The sequence below is a fragment of the Vidua chalybeata genome, chromosome 22 (genome assembly GCF_026979565.1).
Source record: "Vidua chalybeata isolate OUT-0048 chromosome 22, bVidCha1 merged haplotype, whole genome shotgun sequence".
In the NCBI taxonomy this organism is placed as follows: Eukaryota; Metazoa; Chordata; class Aves; order Passeriformes; family Viduidae; genus Vidua; species Vidua chalybeata.
In genome coordinates this window covers 2,316,219-2,337,596 of record NC_071551.1, presented here as the reverse complement: position 1 = coordinate 2,337,596, position 21,378 = coordinate 2,316,219, and the positions used below count along the sequence as shown (strand labels likewise).

At 47.7% G+C, this 21,378-nt stretch overlaps 1 protein-coding gene across 3 annotated transcripts in view; it reads left to right on the top strand.

Moving 5' to 3' along the window:
• Positions 1-21,378, top strand: part of EIF4G3 (eukaryotic translation initiation factor 4 gamma 3) — a 144,574-nt gene that overhangs the window by 67,869 nt on the left and 55,327 nt on the right. The window contains exons 4-9 of one of the 3 annotated variants that reach the window (XM_053962892.1): positions 2,100-2,195; positions 3,506-3,619; positions 6,976-7,008; positions 14,067-14,246; positions 15,233-15,347; positions 19,042-19,142. In XM_053962892.1, coding sequence (XP_053818867.1) covers positions 2,100-2,195; positions 3,506-3,619; positions 6,976-7,008; positions 14,067-14,246; positions 15,233-15,347; positions 19,042-19,142 — 639 coding nt within the window. The remainder of the gene's footprint in view (positions 1-2,099; positions 2,196-3,505; positions 3,620-6,975; positions 7,009-14,066; positions 14,247-15,232; positions 15,348-19,041; positions 19,143-21,378) is intronic. The other 2 variants (XM_053962894.1, XM_053962895.1) reach the window with 2 other exon arrangements.

Sequence of the window (21,378 nt, the reverse complement as noted above, 5' to 3'; positions counted from 1 at the left end):
AAAGAAAAAATTAGAAGGTTTCTTTCCATTTAGTTGTTTACATTAATTAGGTTTTGGCAGTGGTGGAAAGGGAGGGAAGGGCTGGCTGGAGTGGATTGGATCAGGGAGCTCCTGGAGAGGAGGGACAGGGCAAGCCTGCCCTGCCCACCCCTCAGAGGATGCTGCTGCCATCAGGAGCTGAGCAAAGCATTTAATTGCTCTTGAACCAGAGGCTGTGCTGCTGTATTGTTATAAACTCCTCCAGAACAACATTGTCCAGCTAAATACCCTGCCCAGTGTGTTTGGTGTCCTGGATCATAGTAAAGATCTAGTGATGTATTTGGAGACACACATTTTATCATCATTTTGACCCAAAAAGCTGTGAAAATGGGGCAGAAGCTAACAGAAGGTCCTGCCTAGTTACATTGTGTGGTAGGAGCAGTGTCCTCACGTGTCTGTGGAGTTGTGTCTAAGTTTTGCTTTTGAAAAAGCAGTTCCAGTGTGGTCCCAGAGTAGGATGGAATGGGGCTATTTTTGGACTGTGCTCATTCCCCTCATCCCCTCTACTATATTTTGGGAAGGGGTGTTTGCTGTATGTGTTGTATTTTTCTTTTTTTCTTTCTTTTTTTTTTTCTTCTTCTTCTTGAAACCAGGGAATTCCTGGTTGGATTGTTTCCAAACTGTATTTTCATTTACCTTGTGTTGCACTTAATTCAGCAGGTGATTAGTACAGAGGTGGAAAAGCAGAAAAAAGAGACAACACAAACTGTACCCCTGTGCTGGCACTTCTGGGGCATCTCCAGTCCTGGGGCAGCTCTGGGTGCCTCAGTTCAGGAAGGACCTGAAGGGGCTGGAGCGTGTCCAGGGAAGGGAACAGAGCTGGGAAGGGGCTGGAGCAGCAGGAGCAGCTGAGGGAGCAGAAAAGGGGCTGAGCCTGGAGCAAAGGAGGCTCAGGGGGGACCTTGTGGCTCTGCACAGCTCCTGACAGGAGGGGACAGCCGGGGGGGGTCGGGCTCTGCTCCCAGGGAACAGGGACAGGAGCAGAGGGAACGGCCTCAAAGTTACATTGGATACTGGGAAAATTCCTGCATGGAATGGGTTGTCTAGCCCTAGCACAGACTGCCCAGAGCAGTGGTGAAGTCCCCATCCCTGGGGTGGTTTAAAAGATGTGTAGCTGTGGCCCTTGGGGACATGGTGGCCTTGCCAGTGCTGGGGAACAGTTGGACTTGAAGATCTCAGAGAGCTTTCCAACCAATTCCACGATCCTATGGTTCTTGAGAGCAAAAGCTGTTTCAGCCTGGTGGCTGGTTTTTGTGCCATTACAATAATAAACAATTTTTAAAAATAATAATGTAAATGATAATGTTTCTGTTCAAAAAGAATAAGGAAAAAGGCACTCTGAAAAGTTATTTCTAAATGTCTCGTTAAAATGCGTCATCGGCAGAGCTCCAGAGCTCCAGTTTATTGTTACTTTGGGCAAATAACACTTGGGGAGAGCATCTGGTGGGATAAATTGTTATAGCCCATGGAAATGGGTGGAAGTAGGAAAAATGTGCAGAGCCTGTAGCCACGGCCTGCCTTCCATCTGGATGATTTTGGGCTGTTCCATTGCATTGGAAATTCTTTAATGCAGCAGCAGCTTCTGTTAAACACACTCAAGGTTGTTTCTTTTTGTTTGTCTGATTTTGGAGGATTTATTGGCATTGTCTACAGTTTTGGCTTTCCTTGGAAGCTGGTTCAGGGGAGGCTTTTGGAAACAGGTGGCCAGGCCTTTGGACACGCAGGGTTTTGGTGACACTGTGTCATGTGTCTCCTGGGTTGTTTTCCACTGCAGCACTTGGGGAGCACAGGTGATAAATAGTAGCAAACTCTGACTTACAAAATAGTAGTAAACTCTGACTAATAATTACTGATGGAGCTATTACTTTCTAGTGGAGCTACGAGCTGCTCCCATGAGAGGCAGAGTTGATGAATTGGTCCTCGACAGAGATGGTTTCTCTGTTGCAATCTTTTCATCTTTATCTCCATGTCAGTCCCTCCAGTTGATAACGTGTTCTGTTCCTGGTTTTTGGGGATGAATCACTGGATCCACTCACTTGGCTTTTCTTGTTCCCTGGCAGGCTCCTTATCCCTCAGGACAGAATGCAGCTCCCACCACGCTGGTGTACCCTCAAGCCCCTCAAACAATGAGCACGCAGCCTCAGACCCGCTCGCCGGTAAGGAGCCCACGCTGGCCTCATCTGCTGCTCTCTCCTCCTTGTTCGTGTGTTTCTCTGTCTGTGTGTGTCTGTAGCACGGGGCTGGTTCTCTGGAAAGCCCATTTTACTCACCTGGAAGCACATCCTGAATGGCAAACCTTGATTGAGTTTTTCAGACACTATCCTGGTAGGATAATTTTCCTTCTAAAGTTCCTAAAGAAGCGATGGAGGGATTCTCATCTACCTTCAAATAACACCATTTATTTTGAGCCTAGTTACTTTCAGGTTCACTTCATTATAGTGTTCAGGTTCATTGCCAGAATCTTTCTCTTTTCTTCTTTTTTTTTTTTTCCTCTTTTTATTTTTTTCTTTAAGGATATGTTTTGTGCAGGGATAGACCAAAGATCAAACACAAGCAGTTCTCTGCAGCAACCCTCGGTCTCCAGTGGCCTCTGGGCTTTGCTCCCAAATCAATGCCACCGATCAGTTCTAACCCTGGAGGTGCTCACATGTAACCTAGACCATCTGTGTACTCAGATATTTTTGTACTGAGCCCCTTTTTCATCCAGCTTCAGGTTTGATCATCCTTCACAGTCTGTTTTTTGGGGGTGGGTGTTCATTGTGATACTGCTCTGCTGTTGTAGGACTTCAGTTCCCCACACCAGGTACTTTCTGGGGATTCTCTGCTTGTAGCACAGCTCCACATGATGTTAGAAGACCCTCCTAGGGCATCAGAGGCTTTGCCCAGCTTCTGGAGGCATGGTGACTTCCCATCACCACTTCTCAGGGCTCTGTCAGCTGAGGGAGCAGCAATCCTGCACCTCCTGCCCCTCTGTGTCAGGACACTTTCAGGTTGCCCATAACCCCCTGGTGCCTTCCCAGCACTCTTCTCTCTTTAGAGTAAGGTGAACGCTCCTGGAACAAACTGAAAGCCTCTGAGGCAGAGGAGTTTGTCCACAAAACAGGTATAAATACAGATATACACAGGGCAAGGATCCCCAAACCTGCAACATCACTGGGGCACATGCCCAGCTCTGGAGGTTTCCCCTCCAGGACATGCCAGGGTTTGTTCTGAGTCCCCTCAACCTCTGCTGATGAACGAGCCAGGTAATGCTGACTTTGAAGTTCTTTGATGTGGACAGCTGGGAATTTGTCCTTAGTGCCCCATTCTGATCAGTAATGTAGGACACTGCTGTTAAAACTCTTTCCTCAGTAAGTATAATCATCTTTCTCTTTAATTGTTGCAAAGCACAACTAAGCTGGTATGGTTAGAACTGGAGCAAAAACTTGACTGAAGAGCTGCATCTCTAAACCAGTTTTTTTGACAGCCCAGCAGAACAGTGCCAATACATTGCACAGAAAACTGGAAGAGGAGGAAGGTTTTGGAACAGAGTCCGGTTTACAGGTCCCTGGCTGGAAGAGGCTGGATAAAATACTGCATTGTAAGCAATATAACAAACTGTACTCCTTCTTGCAGGCAATTGTGCCCACGACACTGTTTTTATTTCTTCTTCCTTTCTTTATTATATATATATTTTTTTTACCACATCCTTTTTTGTTGGCTACAGAAATGCACTGGTTTTGCTTCTTTGCTGAAAGCACGAGCTGCCGTGGCAGCCTCTGCCAGGTGAGGTGGTGCCACAAGGGTCCAAAGCTGAATTACAGCTGGGGGGTCTGACCTGGGGTAGGACAGAGGCCAGGGCCCCCTGGGCTTTGTCACTCAGGAGAGAGAGATTCTGCAGGAAATTTGGCCAGTAAATGTCAAATTTTTAGGGTTTTGATCCCATAACTGAGGAGATCCCGAGGAAGAATTTATCTGCACCTGTCAGCCTTGCTTGTATTGTTCTGAGCTCTCCTGTGTGCAGGTTTTGCCATGTGCTCTGCTAGTGCCCATCTCACCCCATGACTAAAAGCTGCTCCCACCCATCACATCTCATTCCACCTCCCACCCCAAAGCAAATGCAAGACTAGCCCAGGCCTGAGCTACTCCTGCATTTGGTTCTTTGCTTGATTTATTTATTTGTAATTTAGTTATTATTTTTTTCAGTTTATTTTTTAACCGTCCCATTTGGTGGTGAGGGGAGGGTGAGGAGGGGATGAGGAGGGTGGCAGGGTGGCTGTGCCATCCCTGGGTTTTCTGTTGTGCTGTGGCATGGCTGATGTGGGCAGGCAGGGCTGATCCAGCCCCTCCCTCGAGCCAGAGCTTCCTCCATCCTGCTCTGCATCCAAGGGCCATTGGAAGTGCAGAGCTCAGGCTTTTCTGTTCCTCCCAGGACAGCTGCCTTTGCAATCCGTGTTTGCTCCCTGTTAGCATCGCTCCCACAGCAGGAATTGCAAAGCTCCAGCTGGGGAAGGAAAACAAAATCTGGGTCCTTCAGCACTGCTGAAAATTCCCCATTAGCTCTTGGCCATGCCAGCCCCCATCTCAACACAAACTGTCCAATTTTAGGACTTCTGCCAAAAAAGGATACGCTGGAGAGGGTGCTGGAGCAGTCCAGGAGGGGTGAGGTGTGCCAGCCCAACATCTGCAGGGAGAGAACATTCCTGTGTCCACAGGGCAGTGGGCAGGACTGTAGGGAGTGGGGAATGGGGCAGGGAGGTTGGACCCAGGATTTATAAGGTTTTCCTATCTACTGTCTTCATCAAACAGAGAAAAAACAACCCAAAGTGTCTGTTTTAAGCAAGCAGTGACTACTACAGTTTGTTCTGTTGCTTACAGCTATTAACAGCTAATCATTCCTATCAAACAGAATTATTTTTAAAAAATTTAAAAATCAAGAGCCAGTGGTGACCAGTGCAAAATAGATGAGGGCATTTTTCACTAACTTGGAGCTTTTATTTTATTTCTTGTAACACACATTACTTTCCACCATGGAATAAATTTTGGCTTCTTCAGATATAAACTTCCAGCTCTTGTTTTAGGTGCAGTGAGAACAAATCTTTTCTGTGCAACAGGGATGAGAGAGGTGCCTTGGCCCTGAAGTGAAGCAGTACAAGGTTTCTGCATCCCAACATTCTCTTTTTGGCTGTTTTCTTTCATTGGTGTCTAACACAGAACGTGCAGCCCCATGGAAAGGCTCAGCCCTTCCAGGGTACCTTTAGTTCCTTTTCCCAAACACAAGATATTTTAGGGAAGTTCTTTGAGAAGATAAGGACTTGAAGTGCTTTTATCTCCAGAGATTCATCCAGGTACCTGTTTCTCCTCATCCACAGAGCCACTGGGAGAATACCAAGAGGCTCTGAGTCCTTCTGTTTTATTAAAATAGAAATTACAGCTTTTCAGTTTCACAAGGTGACCATGCTTTGCTTTTTTATTCTTCAGTGTAAGGCTTAGAGAAAATTTTCCAGGGCGAGAAAACTATTTGGTGAACCAGTGCAGGTCATTCTTTATAAACTCTTGCCCCAGGACCAGCCTGTGTGTCCATATTTACTCGTTTCTGATAGTTTTTATGACTTTCATCCAAGTGTCAGCAAGTGCCACCATGAAGTGAAGGTAGGAGTATATAAACACCAGGATTAGCAGAGTAGTTCTTGGAAATCTTTAAATCTAGGCAATTTAAATGTTTATAAAGGAAAAGATCAAATGGGCCAGTGAATATGCTTTGCTTCATGTTTGATAGCATTAGAGGAGCTGTAAGAGCTGCAAGTGAACCCAGGCCCACTTTTCCTTATAGAAAATAAACTTATTAAGGAAGTCACTAATTAGTAGTCAGTTTTGATCACTGTTCTGAAGCAGAAAGTAAACCACAATGAGCCCCTGAGTGAGCAGAGGTGGCTGTGCTGAGCCATCACAGCAGACACACATGGTGGCTAAAGTCCTCTATGGATGTAGTTGTGGTCACTGCAGTTAATTATTGGAGCTCTTATCAGTAGAATGCTCTGCTCTCATTGTGGAGCTCTGCTCATTACACCAAGAATTATGGGTTTCAACACCTAACTCAGCTCTGGAAGTGGGTACCTTGTCATCTTTATTTATATTTTCCATTTCTTGCATTCATTTTTATTTCTATTTTAACAATCAGTTCCTTATTGGGAAGTGCTTTTAATGTCAACTGAGCATGTTAAATTGGGATTATCTTCCTCTGCGTGTGGCCCAAGTGAGTGGGAGATGATTCAGTGGCCTGAGCTCAGGGCTGGGAAGCAGGACCTCCTGTTTTCCATCCAGGCTGCACTGCTGCTGCCTTCAGGGCCCCGGGATAAGCTGATCCTTGGCTTTCAGAGAGGGTGACACATGCCACTCCTTACGGGGGCTTTGCTGTGACCCCAGTGGAGGAATACAGCTGGACATGCAGTAGCAGGGCTGGCCGTGCCAGGAATGGCTGCTCTTTGCCTCGCAGGGATGTCCCACGGCCCCGTGCCTCCCTGGCTCTTCCCAGCCATGGCTCTCCATCCTCTGCTCCCCCCAAAGCCCCAGAACGGCTCCGGCCCAGCTGCTCTAACCATTGACCTCCACCTCAAACAGTTTCAGAATCTCCACTGCTGCTCGTTTTCAGTTGTTTTTTTGGTTTTATGTGTTCTTCCCAGGCAGGATAAGGAATGCCTGCATCCCTGAGTGTCTTTAGGATCCCAGGCAGCTTTGGCTGTTTGTCCCAGCTCCCAGCACAGTGCCCGTAGCAATGTCCATCATGACACCTCAGTCCCTGTGTGTCGCTGTCCTGCAGCAAAGCTTTTGACTGTGTCATTATTATTTTATTTTCTGTGGGTTTATTTTGCATAGAGTGTGACATTTTGGTTCGTTGTGGTGTTTCTGACTCTTTGTGCCTTTCCTTTTGTGTTTGTTTCTCCCGCCTTTCCTCAGTTTGCAGCGGGGCCTCGACCTGCCCATCACCAGGTACAGTACCTGCCCCTTCGTTATCACCCTGCACTAATTGGCTGGGGGGTGGGGGTGGAGGTGACTCACCCACTAACTCGAGTGGAGGAAAGCAGCCCTGCAGTAGCTCCTGGCACGTGCATAACCCTGCTAACAGCCGCCTGCACCGCTGAGTGGCACTGACCTCACCCGGGGTCACCGCTCCCATTAACCACCCCACACCCCCGGGAGCAGAACCTCTAGGAGTCATTGCCAGGGATGTGTGGGATTCCCTTGCCTTCTCACATCACTAGAAACTTGTTCTGAGTATTTCCCAAATGATGGATGCATTCAGTTTCCTGAAGATGTCACCTGAGAAAATCCTGCTTTTCCAGCTCGGAGCAAAGCACATGACTTCCCAGGTCCTGCCTTTGTTGTGTGATACTCCTGGTTCTCTGTCACCATTGCATTGCTTAATGTCATTTTCACTTAGTCCACAAAAGCCAGACCTGTAGGAGACTTTTAGTGTTCCTGTTGCACGACTTGGACTTTGTAAGGAACCACTTCATTATTAAGAAGGAGAACTAGGAATAGCTGTGGCTCATGGAACTCAGGGGTGGCAGAACTGGGACTTCTCCAGTGTCAGGACAGATACACAGGCCCAGCTGTCCTAGTCAGGGTGTCTGGCATTGTCTTTTCTTCAGCTCCTACACTCCTCTTTGCCAAAACGCTTATCCTTGGGAACTGATTCTGGTGCTTCTTGTAGGTTTTGAAGGAACAGAGGTGGCACTGCTGGTGAGAAAGAGGGGAAAAGGCAGGACAAGGCAGGAAAGCTCTCCCAGAGCTCTCTTGGCTTGGAAGAGGCAGGTTGTTTCCACAAGTTAATAGGAAAAAAAGTCCCATGAATCCTGTGGTGTCAGGACAGGGGCTTGAGGCATGGAAGGTTTGTTCCAGGGAATTATTTTGTTCTCACTTCACTTGTGTTCCTGAGCAGTTGAACAGTGGGATGAGCATCATGGGGTGAGCAGGTAAGTGTTAGGTAGGCACAGACCCCAAAATCCCCATCATCCTTGATTCTTCCAGCTCAGGGAGCAGCAGGGGAGCTGGAGCATCCCAGAGTAGGGCACAAAAAGAAGTGTAAGGAGTAGAATGGGACATGTGCAGCTGTTGGCTTATGGGCAAAGGTGGCATGGGACCTTTGGGACAGTGATTTGTGTGCATGGCTGGACAGGCAGGGGCAGAGGAATGTTTGCAGGATGACTGCAGGGGCAGCCTGGGCAATGATGGGGGCATCAGGATCTTGTTTAGATACTTTTGTTGTTGACCTGAACTTCAGGTCAGTGTTTATACTGCACAATACAGAGAGTGCATTACTGCTCTGCAGCTCCTTAGTTCCTTCACAGGTCATTCCTAAGGGATGTATTCATTGGGAGCTATTTCATGTTCTCCTAAAATTTACTGAGCTTTCTCTGAGCAGGTTTTGGCCCACGAGTCTTGAGGCAGCACAGCCTTGGAGGAAATATTCCCGTGACTGGGGCTTTACTGGTGGGACTTGGCCACCAATCTGTCAGAATGGGATCCAGAACTTTCCTTTGGACCCACTTATGGCCCTGCCTTTACTGTGCTTGTAAATCCCAAGTGTTTTCCTGATTTTATCACAGTTAGATTTTTGTCTCTGTTACGTTTGAATCTGCTTATAATGATCTGTGGGAAGCTGTCACCATTAGAAAAATATTCCAGGCTTTATTCCCAGTTACATCTGTCATGTGCTGCACCAGGACAGGCACAGAGAAACCTGGGCTGTGGACAAGCTGTTTGTTTCCTTTAACCCAAAACACCCATGGTGTGGACTGGGGGTGCAGATAGGGATTTTGGCCCCTGCCATGTGCAGGAGGGTCATGACTGTAGGAGCAAGTTCATCCTAAACCAGCACTCACGCACTGGATGCTCGAGACCAACATAAACAATTATCCTCACAGGAGAGTTTTTAAACTTGGTTAAACTGTGTAACACAAGCTGAGAGCTTTGAGACTGAGATTCATAAGCTAGAAAAATGCTAAATAAGTAAATTGGCCTCAGCAGGGCTAATATTTACTGCAACAACTCCACCTTCCCTTTGAAGGCAGCAGCAGCACCGTGGGGTTTGCAATTCCCTGTGTCCATCCCAGCTTTTATTAACATGTGCCTTGTATTGATTCTGGGTCTCCTTCAGGCAAATAATGGATTCTTCTTCAATGTTACTACCTGTAATTATTAGATCTTTAAGGTCCTCAAATGGGCATGATTTAAGCACCTGAAGTTGAATGACAGCTTTATGAGCAGGGTTTTTTCCTGGATGGAAATGCCTGCCCTGGAGTTGGACAGTTACAGTGGGAGTTGGTGGAGCCAGTTAATGCTGAAGGAAGTGTGACCCCACTGCGTGAGAGAAAATAGCAGAGATTTCGAGTGTTAACAATAGTGGCTAAAGGAAAATTAAATAATTGCAGCAGTTCTGACTCAAAGTTAAATGTGCATCAGTAATCCCTGATTCTGGGATCACACACTGAGAATCTGCAGGAAAACCTCACTTTATAAGAGACAGAAAACAGCCCCTACAAAGTGTTTTGGGCAGTGTTTTGCATGGACTTTCTCTGTTTTTTCTTTCTGAGTGAGGCTCTGGAGTCACTTGGTTGTTTCTGATCCTCACAAAGCACTGTTGAGAACAGCAGTTTTCTTCTAAACCAAGCTCCAAAATGCAAATTTTTGTTACATTTGAATCTGCCTAAAACGCTTTCACTTATGAAGTGACTTGGGGAGCATGGGGTTTATTTTACAAATGGGTACTCAGAAGAGGCTGCTGTGATTAAAAACAGAAATCAGAAATACCCATTGAAATGTAGTAGTTTCCTTTTGACTTGAACTGTGTTTGAGAGGGGTTTGCTGCTCATGGCTCAGCCTCTCACTTGAGGTTACTGGTGGAGATTATTCCAGTTTTAGCTTGGGGTTTCTTGAGTTCCTCTGGGTGTAACTGGTACAACAGAGAATGGGCTTGGCTGCGTGCTGTTGTGGAAAAGCTTTGGTACTTGGAGAGGTTGGGAGTTCACTCCCTGAATTGACTCAGCTGACCATTTTGTAACTTTTTTGGAGTGTTTCAAGTCAGAAAGTGATGGGAAACTGCTGCAGTCACTTCCCTGTCTGCATCCATGAGTGTGTGAAGGAGCTGCCACATCTAAATACCAAAAAGGGCTTTTCCCTTCATTTTATCATTTAGTAAATAATAAAACAGGGGGAGTCAGAGGGGAAGGAAATGAGCCTTGCCATGAGCCAGCCAAAGAGCTGCACTGAGGTGCTGGGGAAGCAGGACCTGGGGGTTTGTGCTGCAGCTCCTGCTCCTGGAGGAGGGACAGCACAAGAGGAAATGTCCTCAATCTGCACCAAGGGAGGTTTGGGTTGGATATTGGGAACATTTCTTAATGGAGAGGGTGGTCAGGCACTGGAAGAGGTGGAGTCAGCATCGCTGGAAGTGTTCAAACAATGTGTGGATGTGGCACCTGGGGACATGGGTTAGAGATGGACTCGATGATCTTAGAGGGTTTTTCCAACCTAAACAATTCTACAGTTCTCTGATCTTCACATCTCAGGGCTCAGCTCCTACTGCATTGCTCATGCAGGCACCTCCTCCTCCCTCCCCCAGGTCAGGCTCAGGTTATCCCACCAGCCTTCCTGGTGGCAGCAGAAAGTCTAAAAATTAATAACAGGGGCACGAGAAGCTTGAGTGAAGTGCAGAGCTTGGGTGACAACTTGATGAACTTCCCTTTTGCTTCCATTCTCCAAACCTGCCATAGGGCTCCATGGACCCATCATAACATCCAGCCATGAGCCTAGGGAAAAAAGTAGATGAATGCCCATGTTTGCCAGGCTGAGCTTAGCATAGGTTTGTTTTCAGGCTCTTACCCCAAATTTCTATTTAGGTGCACCTTGGGGTCCAAGGGAGCACTCCTGGCACTGGGAGCCATGGCCTGGAAATACAGAGCACGTGGCAAATCCATGAAAAGCAGTGCTGGGTGATCAGAGGGGGCTGGGGCTCTCCTTGATCTCTGCTTTTCCTAGGTGGCACGTTGATCATTGATTTTATTACTCTGGGCACAGAGTGATTGGGGAAGAAAATGAAGGAGATGATGGTAAATAAAAGGATTTGGGAGGGTTGGGGTATGTGAGCAGTGACTAAAGGGAAAATGGCAAGGAAGGGCAGAGGGGTAGGCAGGAGGTTTGGAGTGGAAGAGCCCCAGGCTGTGTCCCACAGAATGGAGCTGCCCTGGGCTGTGTCCCAGCATGGGAGCCTCGGGAGCCTCCAGGGGCCAGCTGGAAGCTCTGGGAATGAGCAGCTGTCCTTGCCCAAGGAGTCCCCAGTGCTGGGAGTGTTCCCCCAATGCTCCCAGTTGGTTGTGAGCAGGTTCTGTAGGTGCAGCAGGAGCCTGAGGAGCAGATCCCATGGGTGGAGTGTCCCCATCTCTGGCAGTGGGGGTTTTCCTGCACTGCCCTGTGGGTGGAGGTGCTGTTGATAGAGAGAAGTCTCACTTCTGCCTCCAGCCCTTTTCACTCTGCATAAACACACACCTGTGGGGCGTGTTTCCAACCCTCCCTCAGTGAGACATGTGCTGCAACATGCTTACAGCTTAAAAATGACCATTACTCAGTGAATTGCAGTGAAAAAAGAAAGACTTTTACACTTTTTGGTGTCTTTGGATATTGAAAAATCACAAACTCTGGTGATTCTCACCATAAATTCAGCACCTGTACTTGGTTCACACCACGCTCCTGCATCTCCCCCACAGGTTTTATCAGAGCAGGACTATGGCAGGCTACTGTATTCTTCTCATTTGCTTTTTCCACCCTCACTTCCAAACTTTTCTCCCCAAACAGTTCCCTTCTCCCACTTCCAGCATGCTGGGGACAGCTCTTCATCCAGGTTGACAGGGCTGGACATAAAATCATTGTGCTCACCTTAACAGTGTCTGGTTATCTGAAAGAGTCATCCAGGGCTTCCCTGGAGAGATTGTTTGCTGTGGGGAACAGCTCAGGTGTCATGAAATCTTCAGCAGCACCAGAATGGCCATTTTAAGCTCATTGTCATGTTGAGGATAGAGACATCACAACTTCTTTCTGTCCTTCCCACCCTTCCCAAACCTGCGGTGGATAATCCCAGCTCATCCCTTCATTCCCCTCTCTTCTTTTCTCAGTCCTCCTGGCACAGTTACTCCCTGTAACACATCACTGCACAGCAGCCAGCAGGATCAGTGTGATGTGTGGTGGCCTAATTATTATAATTACTTTTTACTGAACAGTTAAATATGTGGCATTTCTTCCCCTCCCAGTCTTGGTGCAGAAAAGGAGAGAAATCCATGATTGGAGCCAGGGTTTCTGCTTTATCTGCTCTCTCTGTACCACTGAAAGAGACCAGAAGAAGAAATATTTGATGTTTAAGGAACAGAGTAAACATAAAGTCATTCTGTAGTGCCACGTTTCATGCAGTAAATCATGGTTTGATTGGTTTGTCTTTTTTTTTTTTTTTTTTTTTTTTTTTTTTCTTTTTAACTTTCATACTTCCATATGAAACTTTTCTAGGAGAGTTCTGACCCTGTGGGATTCTGGCAGCAGAGTCCGTGGTACCACTCAGTGTCTTTTCCTGGCTGTTTCTGGAAGGGATGAGTCAGAGCAGGGCAGAAGCTGACTGGAACTGTGTGCATTTAGGGTGCATGTTGTATCCTATTCCTTCCTGTTGATCTGTAAGCTGTTCCATTGGCTTTCTTTCTGTTTCCTGCTGCTTTCTTGCTTCGTTATTGAAGGGAGGATTCAGACCTATACAGGTAACTCTAACTCCTGGTTCTGCATGGCATCAGTGTCTCTCACCTGGTCACTCCTCCGTCAGTGAATGCCTCAGCGTGCGGTGCATCCCTCACCTCCTGAGCTGCAGGATGCAGAGCCAGAGCCTGCAGCCCAGTGCCCCTCCCAGGGTACAGAGCCAAGGCCTGCAGCCCAGTGCCCATCCCAGGGTGCAGAGCCAGCCCAGTGCCCATCCCAGGGTGCAGAGCCAGAGCCAGCCCAGTGCCCATCCCAGGGTGCAGAGCAAGCCCTGTGCCCATCCCAGGGTGCAGAGCCAGCCCAGTGCCCATCCTGGGGTGCAGAGCCAGAGCCAGCCCAGTGCCCATCCCGGGGTGCAGAGCCAGCCCCAGTGCCCATCCTGGGGTGCAGAGCCAGAGCCAGCCCTGTGCCCATCCCAGGGTGCAGAGCCAGCCCAGTGCCCATCCCAGGGTGCAGAGCCAGCCCTGTGCCCATCCCAGGGTGCAGAGCCAGCCCTGTGCCCATCCCAGGGTGCAGAGCCAGCCCTGTGCCCATCCTGGGGTGCAGAGCCAGCCCTGTGCCCATCCCAGGGTGCAGAGCCAGCCCAGTGCCCATCCTGGGGTGCAGAGCCAGCCCTGTGCCCCTCCTGGGGCTGCCAGCCCCCTCCCAGCGCGGAAGGGCGAGCGTGGAGCCGCTGCCAGGGCTTGCTTGGCTGCCCAGGCCTGGCCCATGCCAGCACCTCATGCCAGCGTGGTGTGAGGCTTTGGGACCACCCCGGGACAGGTTGCCACCCTTTGGAAAACAGGGCAGGACAAGTGACCTGGATGTGAAGGAGAGACACGAGGTGTCTCTGGCCTCTGTGAAATTCTGGATTTTTAGCTCTTCTGGAGATAAATTGGAACAGTTGCCTTGATGTTTTATTTCCCTGGGGTATTTATAAAGGTGGAGTTTTTTAGCAGCCAACCCACCATATAAAAAGAAAATTAGATAAACTCATTTTTTTAAAGTTGACTCTGAAGGTTCAGCTGTAAAATTCAGGGGATACAAACTAATAATTATTAGTTTGTAAAATTTCTTGCCTGTTTCTGCCTTGTAAAATAGAAAGCCATAGATGGCCCTGCTGTTCACAGAGAAACATGGACTGTCCTGCAGTTTTCTGGAAGTGTGGCAATCCCTGGAAACTAACACCATAAGTATAATATTGTAAGGATATTTCAATTCTTTCCCAGGAAGTCTGACCAGTTCTTTGTTTTCTCTCCTCTCTTCCTGCCCTCTCCTAGTTTTTTCAGAGGCCTCAGATCCAGCCTCCAAGAGCCACCATCCAGAACAGCAGCCCCTCCATCCGTCCCGGAGCGCAGACCCCGACTGCCGTGTACCAAACCAACCAGCACATCATGATGGTGAACCACCTGCCAATGCCCTACCCGATGCCTCAGGGCCCCCAGTACTGTATCCCACAGGTAAATCCAGCATCCAGGCACCTGAGGAGCTGCAGAGCAACGTTTGCTCCATGGGGGTTGTCTCAGGAGCTGCCAGGAGGGTGTGGGGATGTGTCTGTGAAATCAGGTTGGTAGTTGCATATCGTGTGCCAGGGCAGGTCTAGATTAGGTACTGGGAAAAGTTCCTTCATGGAGAGGATGATGAGGCATTGGCAGAGGCTGTCCAGGGCAGTGGTGGAGCCAGCATCCCTGGAAGTATTGAAGAAATGTGTGGATGTGGCATGTGGGGACAAGGTTTAGGGGTGGGCTTGGCAGTGCTGGGGAAATGGTTGGACTTGGTGATTGTAGGGGGCTTTTCCAGACTAAATGATTTTAGGATTCTGTGGTTCAGCCTGTCCTTTCTCTGTATGAAGTATTTGTTCTTCTGTGCATGGAGGCAGTAGGAACCAATCACCTTTTTCAGGCCTCCCTCAAGCACAGTAGGAAACCAGGCTCTTGGAAAATATTTAGTGCTTTAAAAATACTTAATTTGACTTAATCCACAGACACTGCAGAACCTTGGGCCTCATAACACAGTGTTGCAGTCAGGGGAGTGACTCTGTTCTACCTCAGCTCCTGTGTCCTCCCTGCCTTGGCTTTACCTTACTTCTGGCACTAACATTTGGAGAGGTTTAGGTGGATATTAGGGAAAATTCCTTCATGGAAAGGGTGGTCAGGCACTGGCAGAGATTGCCCGGGGCAGTGGTGGAATCCCCATCCCAGGAAGTGTTCAGACAATGTGTGGATGTGGCACCTGGGGACATGGTCAGAGGTGAACTTGGTGGTGCTGCTGGTTGATGGTTGGACTCTTGATCTTAAAGATCTTTTCCAACCTTAACAATTCCATGATTCTGTGATGCCCAAAGCTGTCATTAACCAATGTGAGGATCAGATCCCTGTTGATCGGGGGGGCTCAGTTACAGGTTGCCCCAGTCCTTGTACAGTGATGGTTGTTTTTGTCCCCCCAGTATCGTCACAGTGGCCCCCCGTACGTTGGGCCACCCCAGCAATATCCTGTGCAGCCACCAGGACCAGGACCCTTCTATCCAGGCCCAGGTCCTGGAGAATTCCCCAATGCCTACGGTGAGTTCTGCTTGGAGAGTTCTTACAGTCTTTTCTTGGTGTGTTTTTCTGTTGTCAAGCTGAAGATTTATAATAACAAGCCGGATTAGCATTTGTTTGAACTTCAAATAGCTGCTAAATTTGGTGGTGTCACAGCCCTGATTATTCACTCCTGAAAAATCCCAGAGTATTGTTTGTGTGAGGCTGTCAGGAAAGGCTGCAGCTGCCCAGGATTGCCTGTGACCAGGAATGGGGCTGGTTGGTAGTCCCTACTCAATCATTATTATTTATTCAGGTATTGTGGGAACATTTGGCAGTCTTGGTTTTCACTGCCATGCCCTGGCACTACCAGTTAACAGCAGTTAACAGTTCTTATCCCAGTGTTTCTTGTTTGGTGTGTGCTGGGGGATTAGAGCAAGCCATGTGGGTTTTGCCCTGGATTGGTGCTGGAAAGATAATTTAGTCCAGTGGAAGAGTCTGTAACCCCTGCAGAGGTCAAAACCTGGCCTTTTCATTCATTTGGTCACTCACTGCTCCCTGCCCACTCACATTCTGCAGCCTGCTGGGGGCAGAGATATTCTCAGGCTCCCATGGGAATTCTCTGTTGGAATTTTGGAGCCTTGGGGTGACTGCTTCTCTTCCAGGCCAACCAGTAACAGCCCTGCTCCCTTGGCAGAATTGCAGTTTGCTCTTCACACACAGAAATCCCTTTGGAGGGAGAGAAAAACCCAGTAGCTTCCCTGTGCAGCATTCAGAAAGGTCTTTTATTTTTCCTCTTTTCCTTCTCTTATTTATCTGGTCTGTGTGGAACTCATGGGAATTATTGAAAGGTTGTCATGAAGCCTTTGAACCTGGTAATGCAATTTCAGAATAGGAGAGAGGGTAATTACAGGGCAGCTACTTCCTGGTGGTTGATCCTAGAGAAAATAGAAGAAATATTGTAATGGTTCTTCAAATCTGATCCACTAGATGAGGAAATTGCCCAGTATTCCTCATTTTTTGTGCTGTTACAGGTCTGCTTTCTTACTTCCTGCTTGCTTGGTGCCATTTATCTGTCTTCATTCCTGTAATTAGGAAAACATTCATTTCCAGCTCCTTTCCTCTCCTGGAAGCACCTGTTTTTTGCAGAAAATCTTGGAATCTTTTAGTCCCAGCTTTAGGTTGCTGCACGTGTGGAGCATCAGTGGGTGAAGCCAGAGCTCTCTGTCCTGCAGTTTTCCAAGCAGGGAAGGTTTCACCAGGGATTTGCCTGTACTTATCCACCTTTCCCTCCTGTCACTCTCTTGCTGTGTATAGGGACTGGGAATGGTCAGTGTCTCTCCAGGTGCTGCCAGGTTTGGGGAACAGCTAAATCTACAGTCCAGGCATGGATAATGCTGCTGGCAGTGCCTTTTCCATCAATCACAGGACTTGTGGCCAGTGTGGCTGCTGGATATCAAAATCATTGCAGTTTGGCAAGACCTAAAGAAGGTGATGAGGGAAAATACAGTGGAAGACAAAACTTGTGAAGATGGACAGTGCAATTTTATAATTCAGTTTTGCAGTTTTTCATTCTCTGATGTCAGGGAGTTTCTGTACAACACTGGGAAAGACCTTGAAGTGATCAGTGGGTAGGAGAGAGAATAAAAGTTGGGTGCTGAAGAACTGGAAGGGATCAAAGGCAGGGAGCAGAGCAGCGAGTGTGGACTGGCAAATGCACTTGACTTGTCACAGAAGCTGTTTCTTCCCAGAAGTTACTCTTTTCAGGAGTAACTTGGATTTTAAAAATACTTTTCATAAAGGGAGAGTCATTCCCTGAGTTCTGCTGGAGCTGTCTCTCCAGCAGGGATCACATTGCAGGTGATGTGGTTAGATCTGGTTTCTAGGAGACTACCAGTGAAGGGAATTCACACCTTGCAGGATCCCAGGCTTCCCCTGTTCCCTCACCTTACCCAGGCTCTCCTTGGACACCTGCTCATCAGCAGGCTTCACAGAATCACCAAACCCCAGGACAGTTTGGCTTGGAAGGACCTTAAATCCCATCCAGTCCCACCCCCTGCCACAGGCAGGGACTGCTTCCACTATCCCAAGCTGCTCACTGTCGAAGCAGTGCGACCCCCTGCGCGGGGAATAACGCGCTCTGACTCCGTGGTGCAGAAGGCTGAATAAATTGCTTTTATTGAGCTAAATTATACTACATTAATACTATACTATACTAGAACTATATCATACTAAAAAGATACTAAAGAAAAACCTGTGACTGTCTCCAGACAGTCACGACACAGCTCTGACCCAGTCAACCCAAACCGCCATCACCAGTGTCCAATTAACAAATCACTCCTCGGTAAACAATCTCCATAACACATTCCACATGTGCCAAACAACAAGAGCAGAGAATAGAGATAAGAATTGTTTTCTTCTTTCTCTGAGCTTTCTCACTGTGTCTCACAGCTTCCCAGGAAAAATCCTGGGAGTGAGAATCATGTCTCTCTCTTTTCAGAGAATATGAATACCACAGCTCCCAGCCCTGCCCAGCTTGGCCTTGGACACTTCCAGGGGTCCAGGGGCAGCCACAGCTGCTCTGGGCAATAATTTTTGATTCCCAGCCTGCAGAGATGCTGATAGAGACTTTGAGGCCAGCTCTGAAGTGGTTCTGCTGACTCTGGCATTCAAAATGAGACATTTCTTCAGTGATTCAGCCCACCCAGGAGTGTCACTTTGAGCTCCTTGATGCCATGCAGTGCTCCCTGCTTGGACAGGAAAAAGTTCCCTCTCTGAGGATGCAGACAGGGAGCCTGCTTTGAGCTGGGGCTTTCCAGCTCTCAGCAGGAAGAATGCATCCTTGGAAGTTGCAAATCAGGCTGTACTGGGCTGGTTTAATTTGCTTTCTTGGGATTTCACCCTTTGCCTGAGATGCAGTGACCTCCTGGTTGGGTTACAGGTACAATCCAGATTTTCATTCCCAGTTAAAGGTTAATGTAGCTGAAGAATAGATCAGAATGTGCCAGAGGCAAGTGCAAGCACTCAGTTCATCCAGCATCCCTGCCTAGAAGGGAGAACACCCAGCAGCACCTTACACATTCCCCTGACATCTGATTCATGGGCAGGAGGCAGCTCTGCTCTGCCACCCTGATCTCCACCGTGGTCTTAAAGCACTTGGTTATTTATTGAGCCACTCTCATTCCACTGAGAAAACAATAATGAACCACATTGGCTGTTAGGAATGTGATCAGCAGCATGGTGTAATCCTGCACTCATCACCGTGGTCCTGCTTTTTGTGTGTTGCAGCATGAGAAGAGCATTACTCGTAATTAAATTTTCTGGTTATGCTTCCAAATAGGTTGCAGTTGACCTCACAAATTGTTTGTATTGGTTAGACTAAATTTTTCTACAAAGGCAGAAAACCCCTGATAAAACAGCAGCAAATCCAGCAGAAAACCTTCCTGTTTGTCAGGCACAGGAGTCCAGGGATGGTCTTGCAGTGCCTCTGTGGTATCCACAGCCTCTCAGAAATGGATGATGTACGTGGCCAATTTTGGGTCATGGAAATCAAATAAGAAATGGTGATTGAATCTCTTGTCTTGATGGAGCATCAGCTTCTGTTCAGTGGCAGTGGAGCCGAGCAAACGCAGCGTTCCCAGACGGATGTTGGAAGTTCTGGCCAGCTGCATCTCTGGCGTTGGTTGTCTGTCCTGAGCTGACCTTGTCCCTCTGGTTTGTGTCATTGCTGCCCCAGGAACACCTTTCTACCCCAGCCAGCCCGTGTACCAGTCTGCACCCATCATTGTGCCTACGCAGCAGCAGCAGCCGCCGCCTGCCAAGAGAGAGAAGAAAACGGTGAGTGGGGCCCTGGGGGACTCAGCCCCAGGCTCTGTCCTGGGTGGGAGCTGCAAGGACATGAATAATGTTCCTAAGATTAAGCCTGAGCTTTACCTTCACTGGAGGCCCTGGCACAGGGTGCCCAGAGCAGCTGTGGCTGCCCCTAGATCCTTGGAGGTGTCCAAGGCCAGGCTGGACACTGGGGCTTGGAGCAGCCTGGGACAGTGGAAGGTGTCCCTGCCCATGCTTTAAGATGAGCTTTAAGGTCCCTTCCATCCCAAACCAGTAATTTTGTGATTCCCAAAGAGATTAAGTGTAATTAAACATTGCACAGTGCTGTTTTCCATTTTTCTATGGGCGTTCTCTGAGTTTGTGATATCCCAGCCAATCAAAAAGGAAAATAATTTTTCTGGTTTTAAATAAACATAAGCAAAAGCAACCTGGTCTCCCCAAACCTGGAATCCTCACCTGTGCTGCTGCTTAGAGTGTTCCCAAAAAGCCAGGAGGGAATGAGTGAACTCAGCAGTTTGGGAGAATGTTGGGAATTGGTTCAAAGTGACAAATTAGAAATTATTGAATATTATGCCTTGAAAAAGCTGAAAAAACAGAAAGTTGTGGATGTATTTGCAGGCTTGAAAGAACCTGACCACATTATCAAAGTGGATATGGGTTTGGGGAGCATATTTCCTTTTTCTCTAGTTCACTGGGGGGAATTTGAGAGGCAGATGAATGGAATTTAAACTCCTCTACAGTTGGATGGTGGGGAACAGTGAAGGTGTATGGGGTGAATGTAAGGTTTAACCAGGAAAAGATGATGTTGGCTTGAACTTGTGAATGAATTGTTTGTAAAGGACTGAAAAGGAAATTGCAGCAGTATTTGTGTGAGAGTGTTTTGGAAACATTAAAAGAACAGTTTCCTGGGGGTAGAAAAGAATAAAAGGACTTGGACATGTCTCAAAATGCAGAATATTTGCGTCTTTGGAGTTTTGAGGGTGATCTGGGGTGACACTTGATTTGGGAGACCGGAAGAACTGAACAATGTGTGAGCTGTGCTTGCAGGAAAGGCCTTTTTGATGGCTGCTCTCAGCAGCCTTTTTGTCACCTCTTCAGTCCCCAGGAGTCTCTTTTCAGCATCCCAAACACGACATGCCCAGATCCCTGATGCCATTGAAATGCAGAGCTGATCAGACACGCTCAGCTGGGATTAAGGCAGTTCCATGCCAGCCAAGCTACGTTCTTTGAGGCAGAAAAGGGATTTTAAATGCCCGAGATGTTTCTCTCTGAATGTGCTGTTTCAGTTTAGTAATTGGTGTTGCAACTGGAGAAATGAGAAAAATTAAATGTATTCATGTGCACATGCCCACATCCACCATGAGCTGAGTATTTGAGTACTACAAATTTCCCTTGCAGGCAGGGAAATCTTGTTTTTAATGCCATTGACTCTGTGTCAGGTGGAGGAGAGGGCAGGAATTAGTGCCAACTCTTAGTTCTTTGTTGCTGTAGTTAATGAAATATTTTAGCAAAAAAAATCCATCAAAAAATAAGAGAAGCCCAGACTCCACATCTTGAGTACAGTGTGTGTGTTTGTGTGTTCACAAACAGAGTGAAGCCACCATCCACCAAAGTGAGTTTGGCAAGTCACAGAACTCTTCTGCAGTTACGATTTTGTAGCCCAGAATCCCAGTAGGGTTGGCTTGGAAGGACCTGAAGGACCATTCCCACCCCCTGCCATGAGGCAATTACAGGGTGGCTTCCAGCAGAACCCCTGCCCTGGGGAGGGTGATGGTGTCTCTTGGTTTACTTGAAGTTGTTTGCTTGGATTTCTTCATGGAATTAATCTCGAGTTCAGCCAAGAGCTTTGGAGAAGGTGGGCAGATACACAGAACTCTGTCTTCAGGCATATCAGAATCTCTAGTTCTTCCACTGGAGATGAAAAGCTGTTTCACATTATCCCAGACATGCTGGCTCTTCCCCCTGTTCATGGACATGGATTGGCTCAAGTGTCAGTTGAGGATTCAGTGAGTGCTCTGGAGTGGTTTGTTTTGGAAAATATTTTTTCTTCCCATTTTGGGGCTGTGAAGAGACTCAAAAATCCCACTTTTTTTCCTAAATGCTGCAGAGTTCTAAGGACTTGAGTTTGTTCTTTCAGTTTCCCTTTCTTCCACTCAGTGTTTTTGTTTGATTCCTTCTGTTTTGGTGGAACTTGGAACTGATTTGCTTTCCCCCTTTCCCAGAAGCTGGGCTGGCAAGGTCA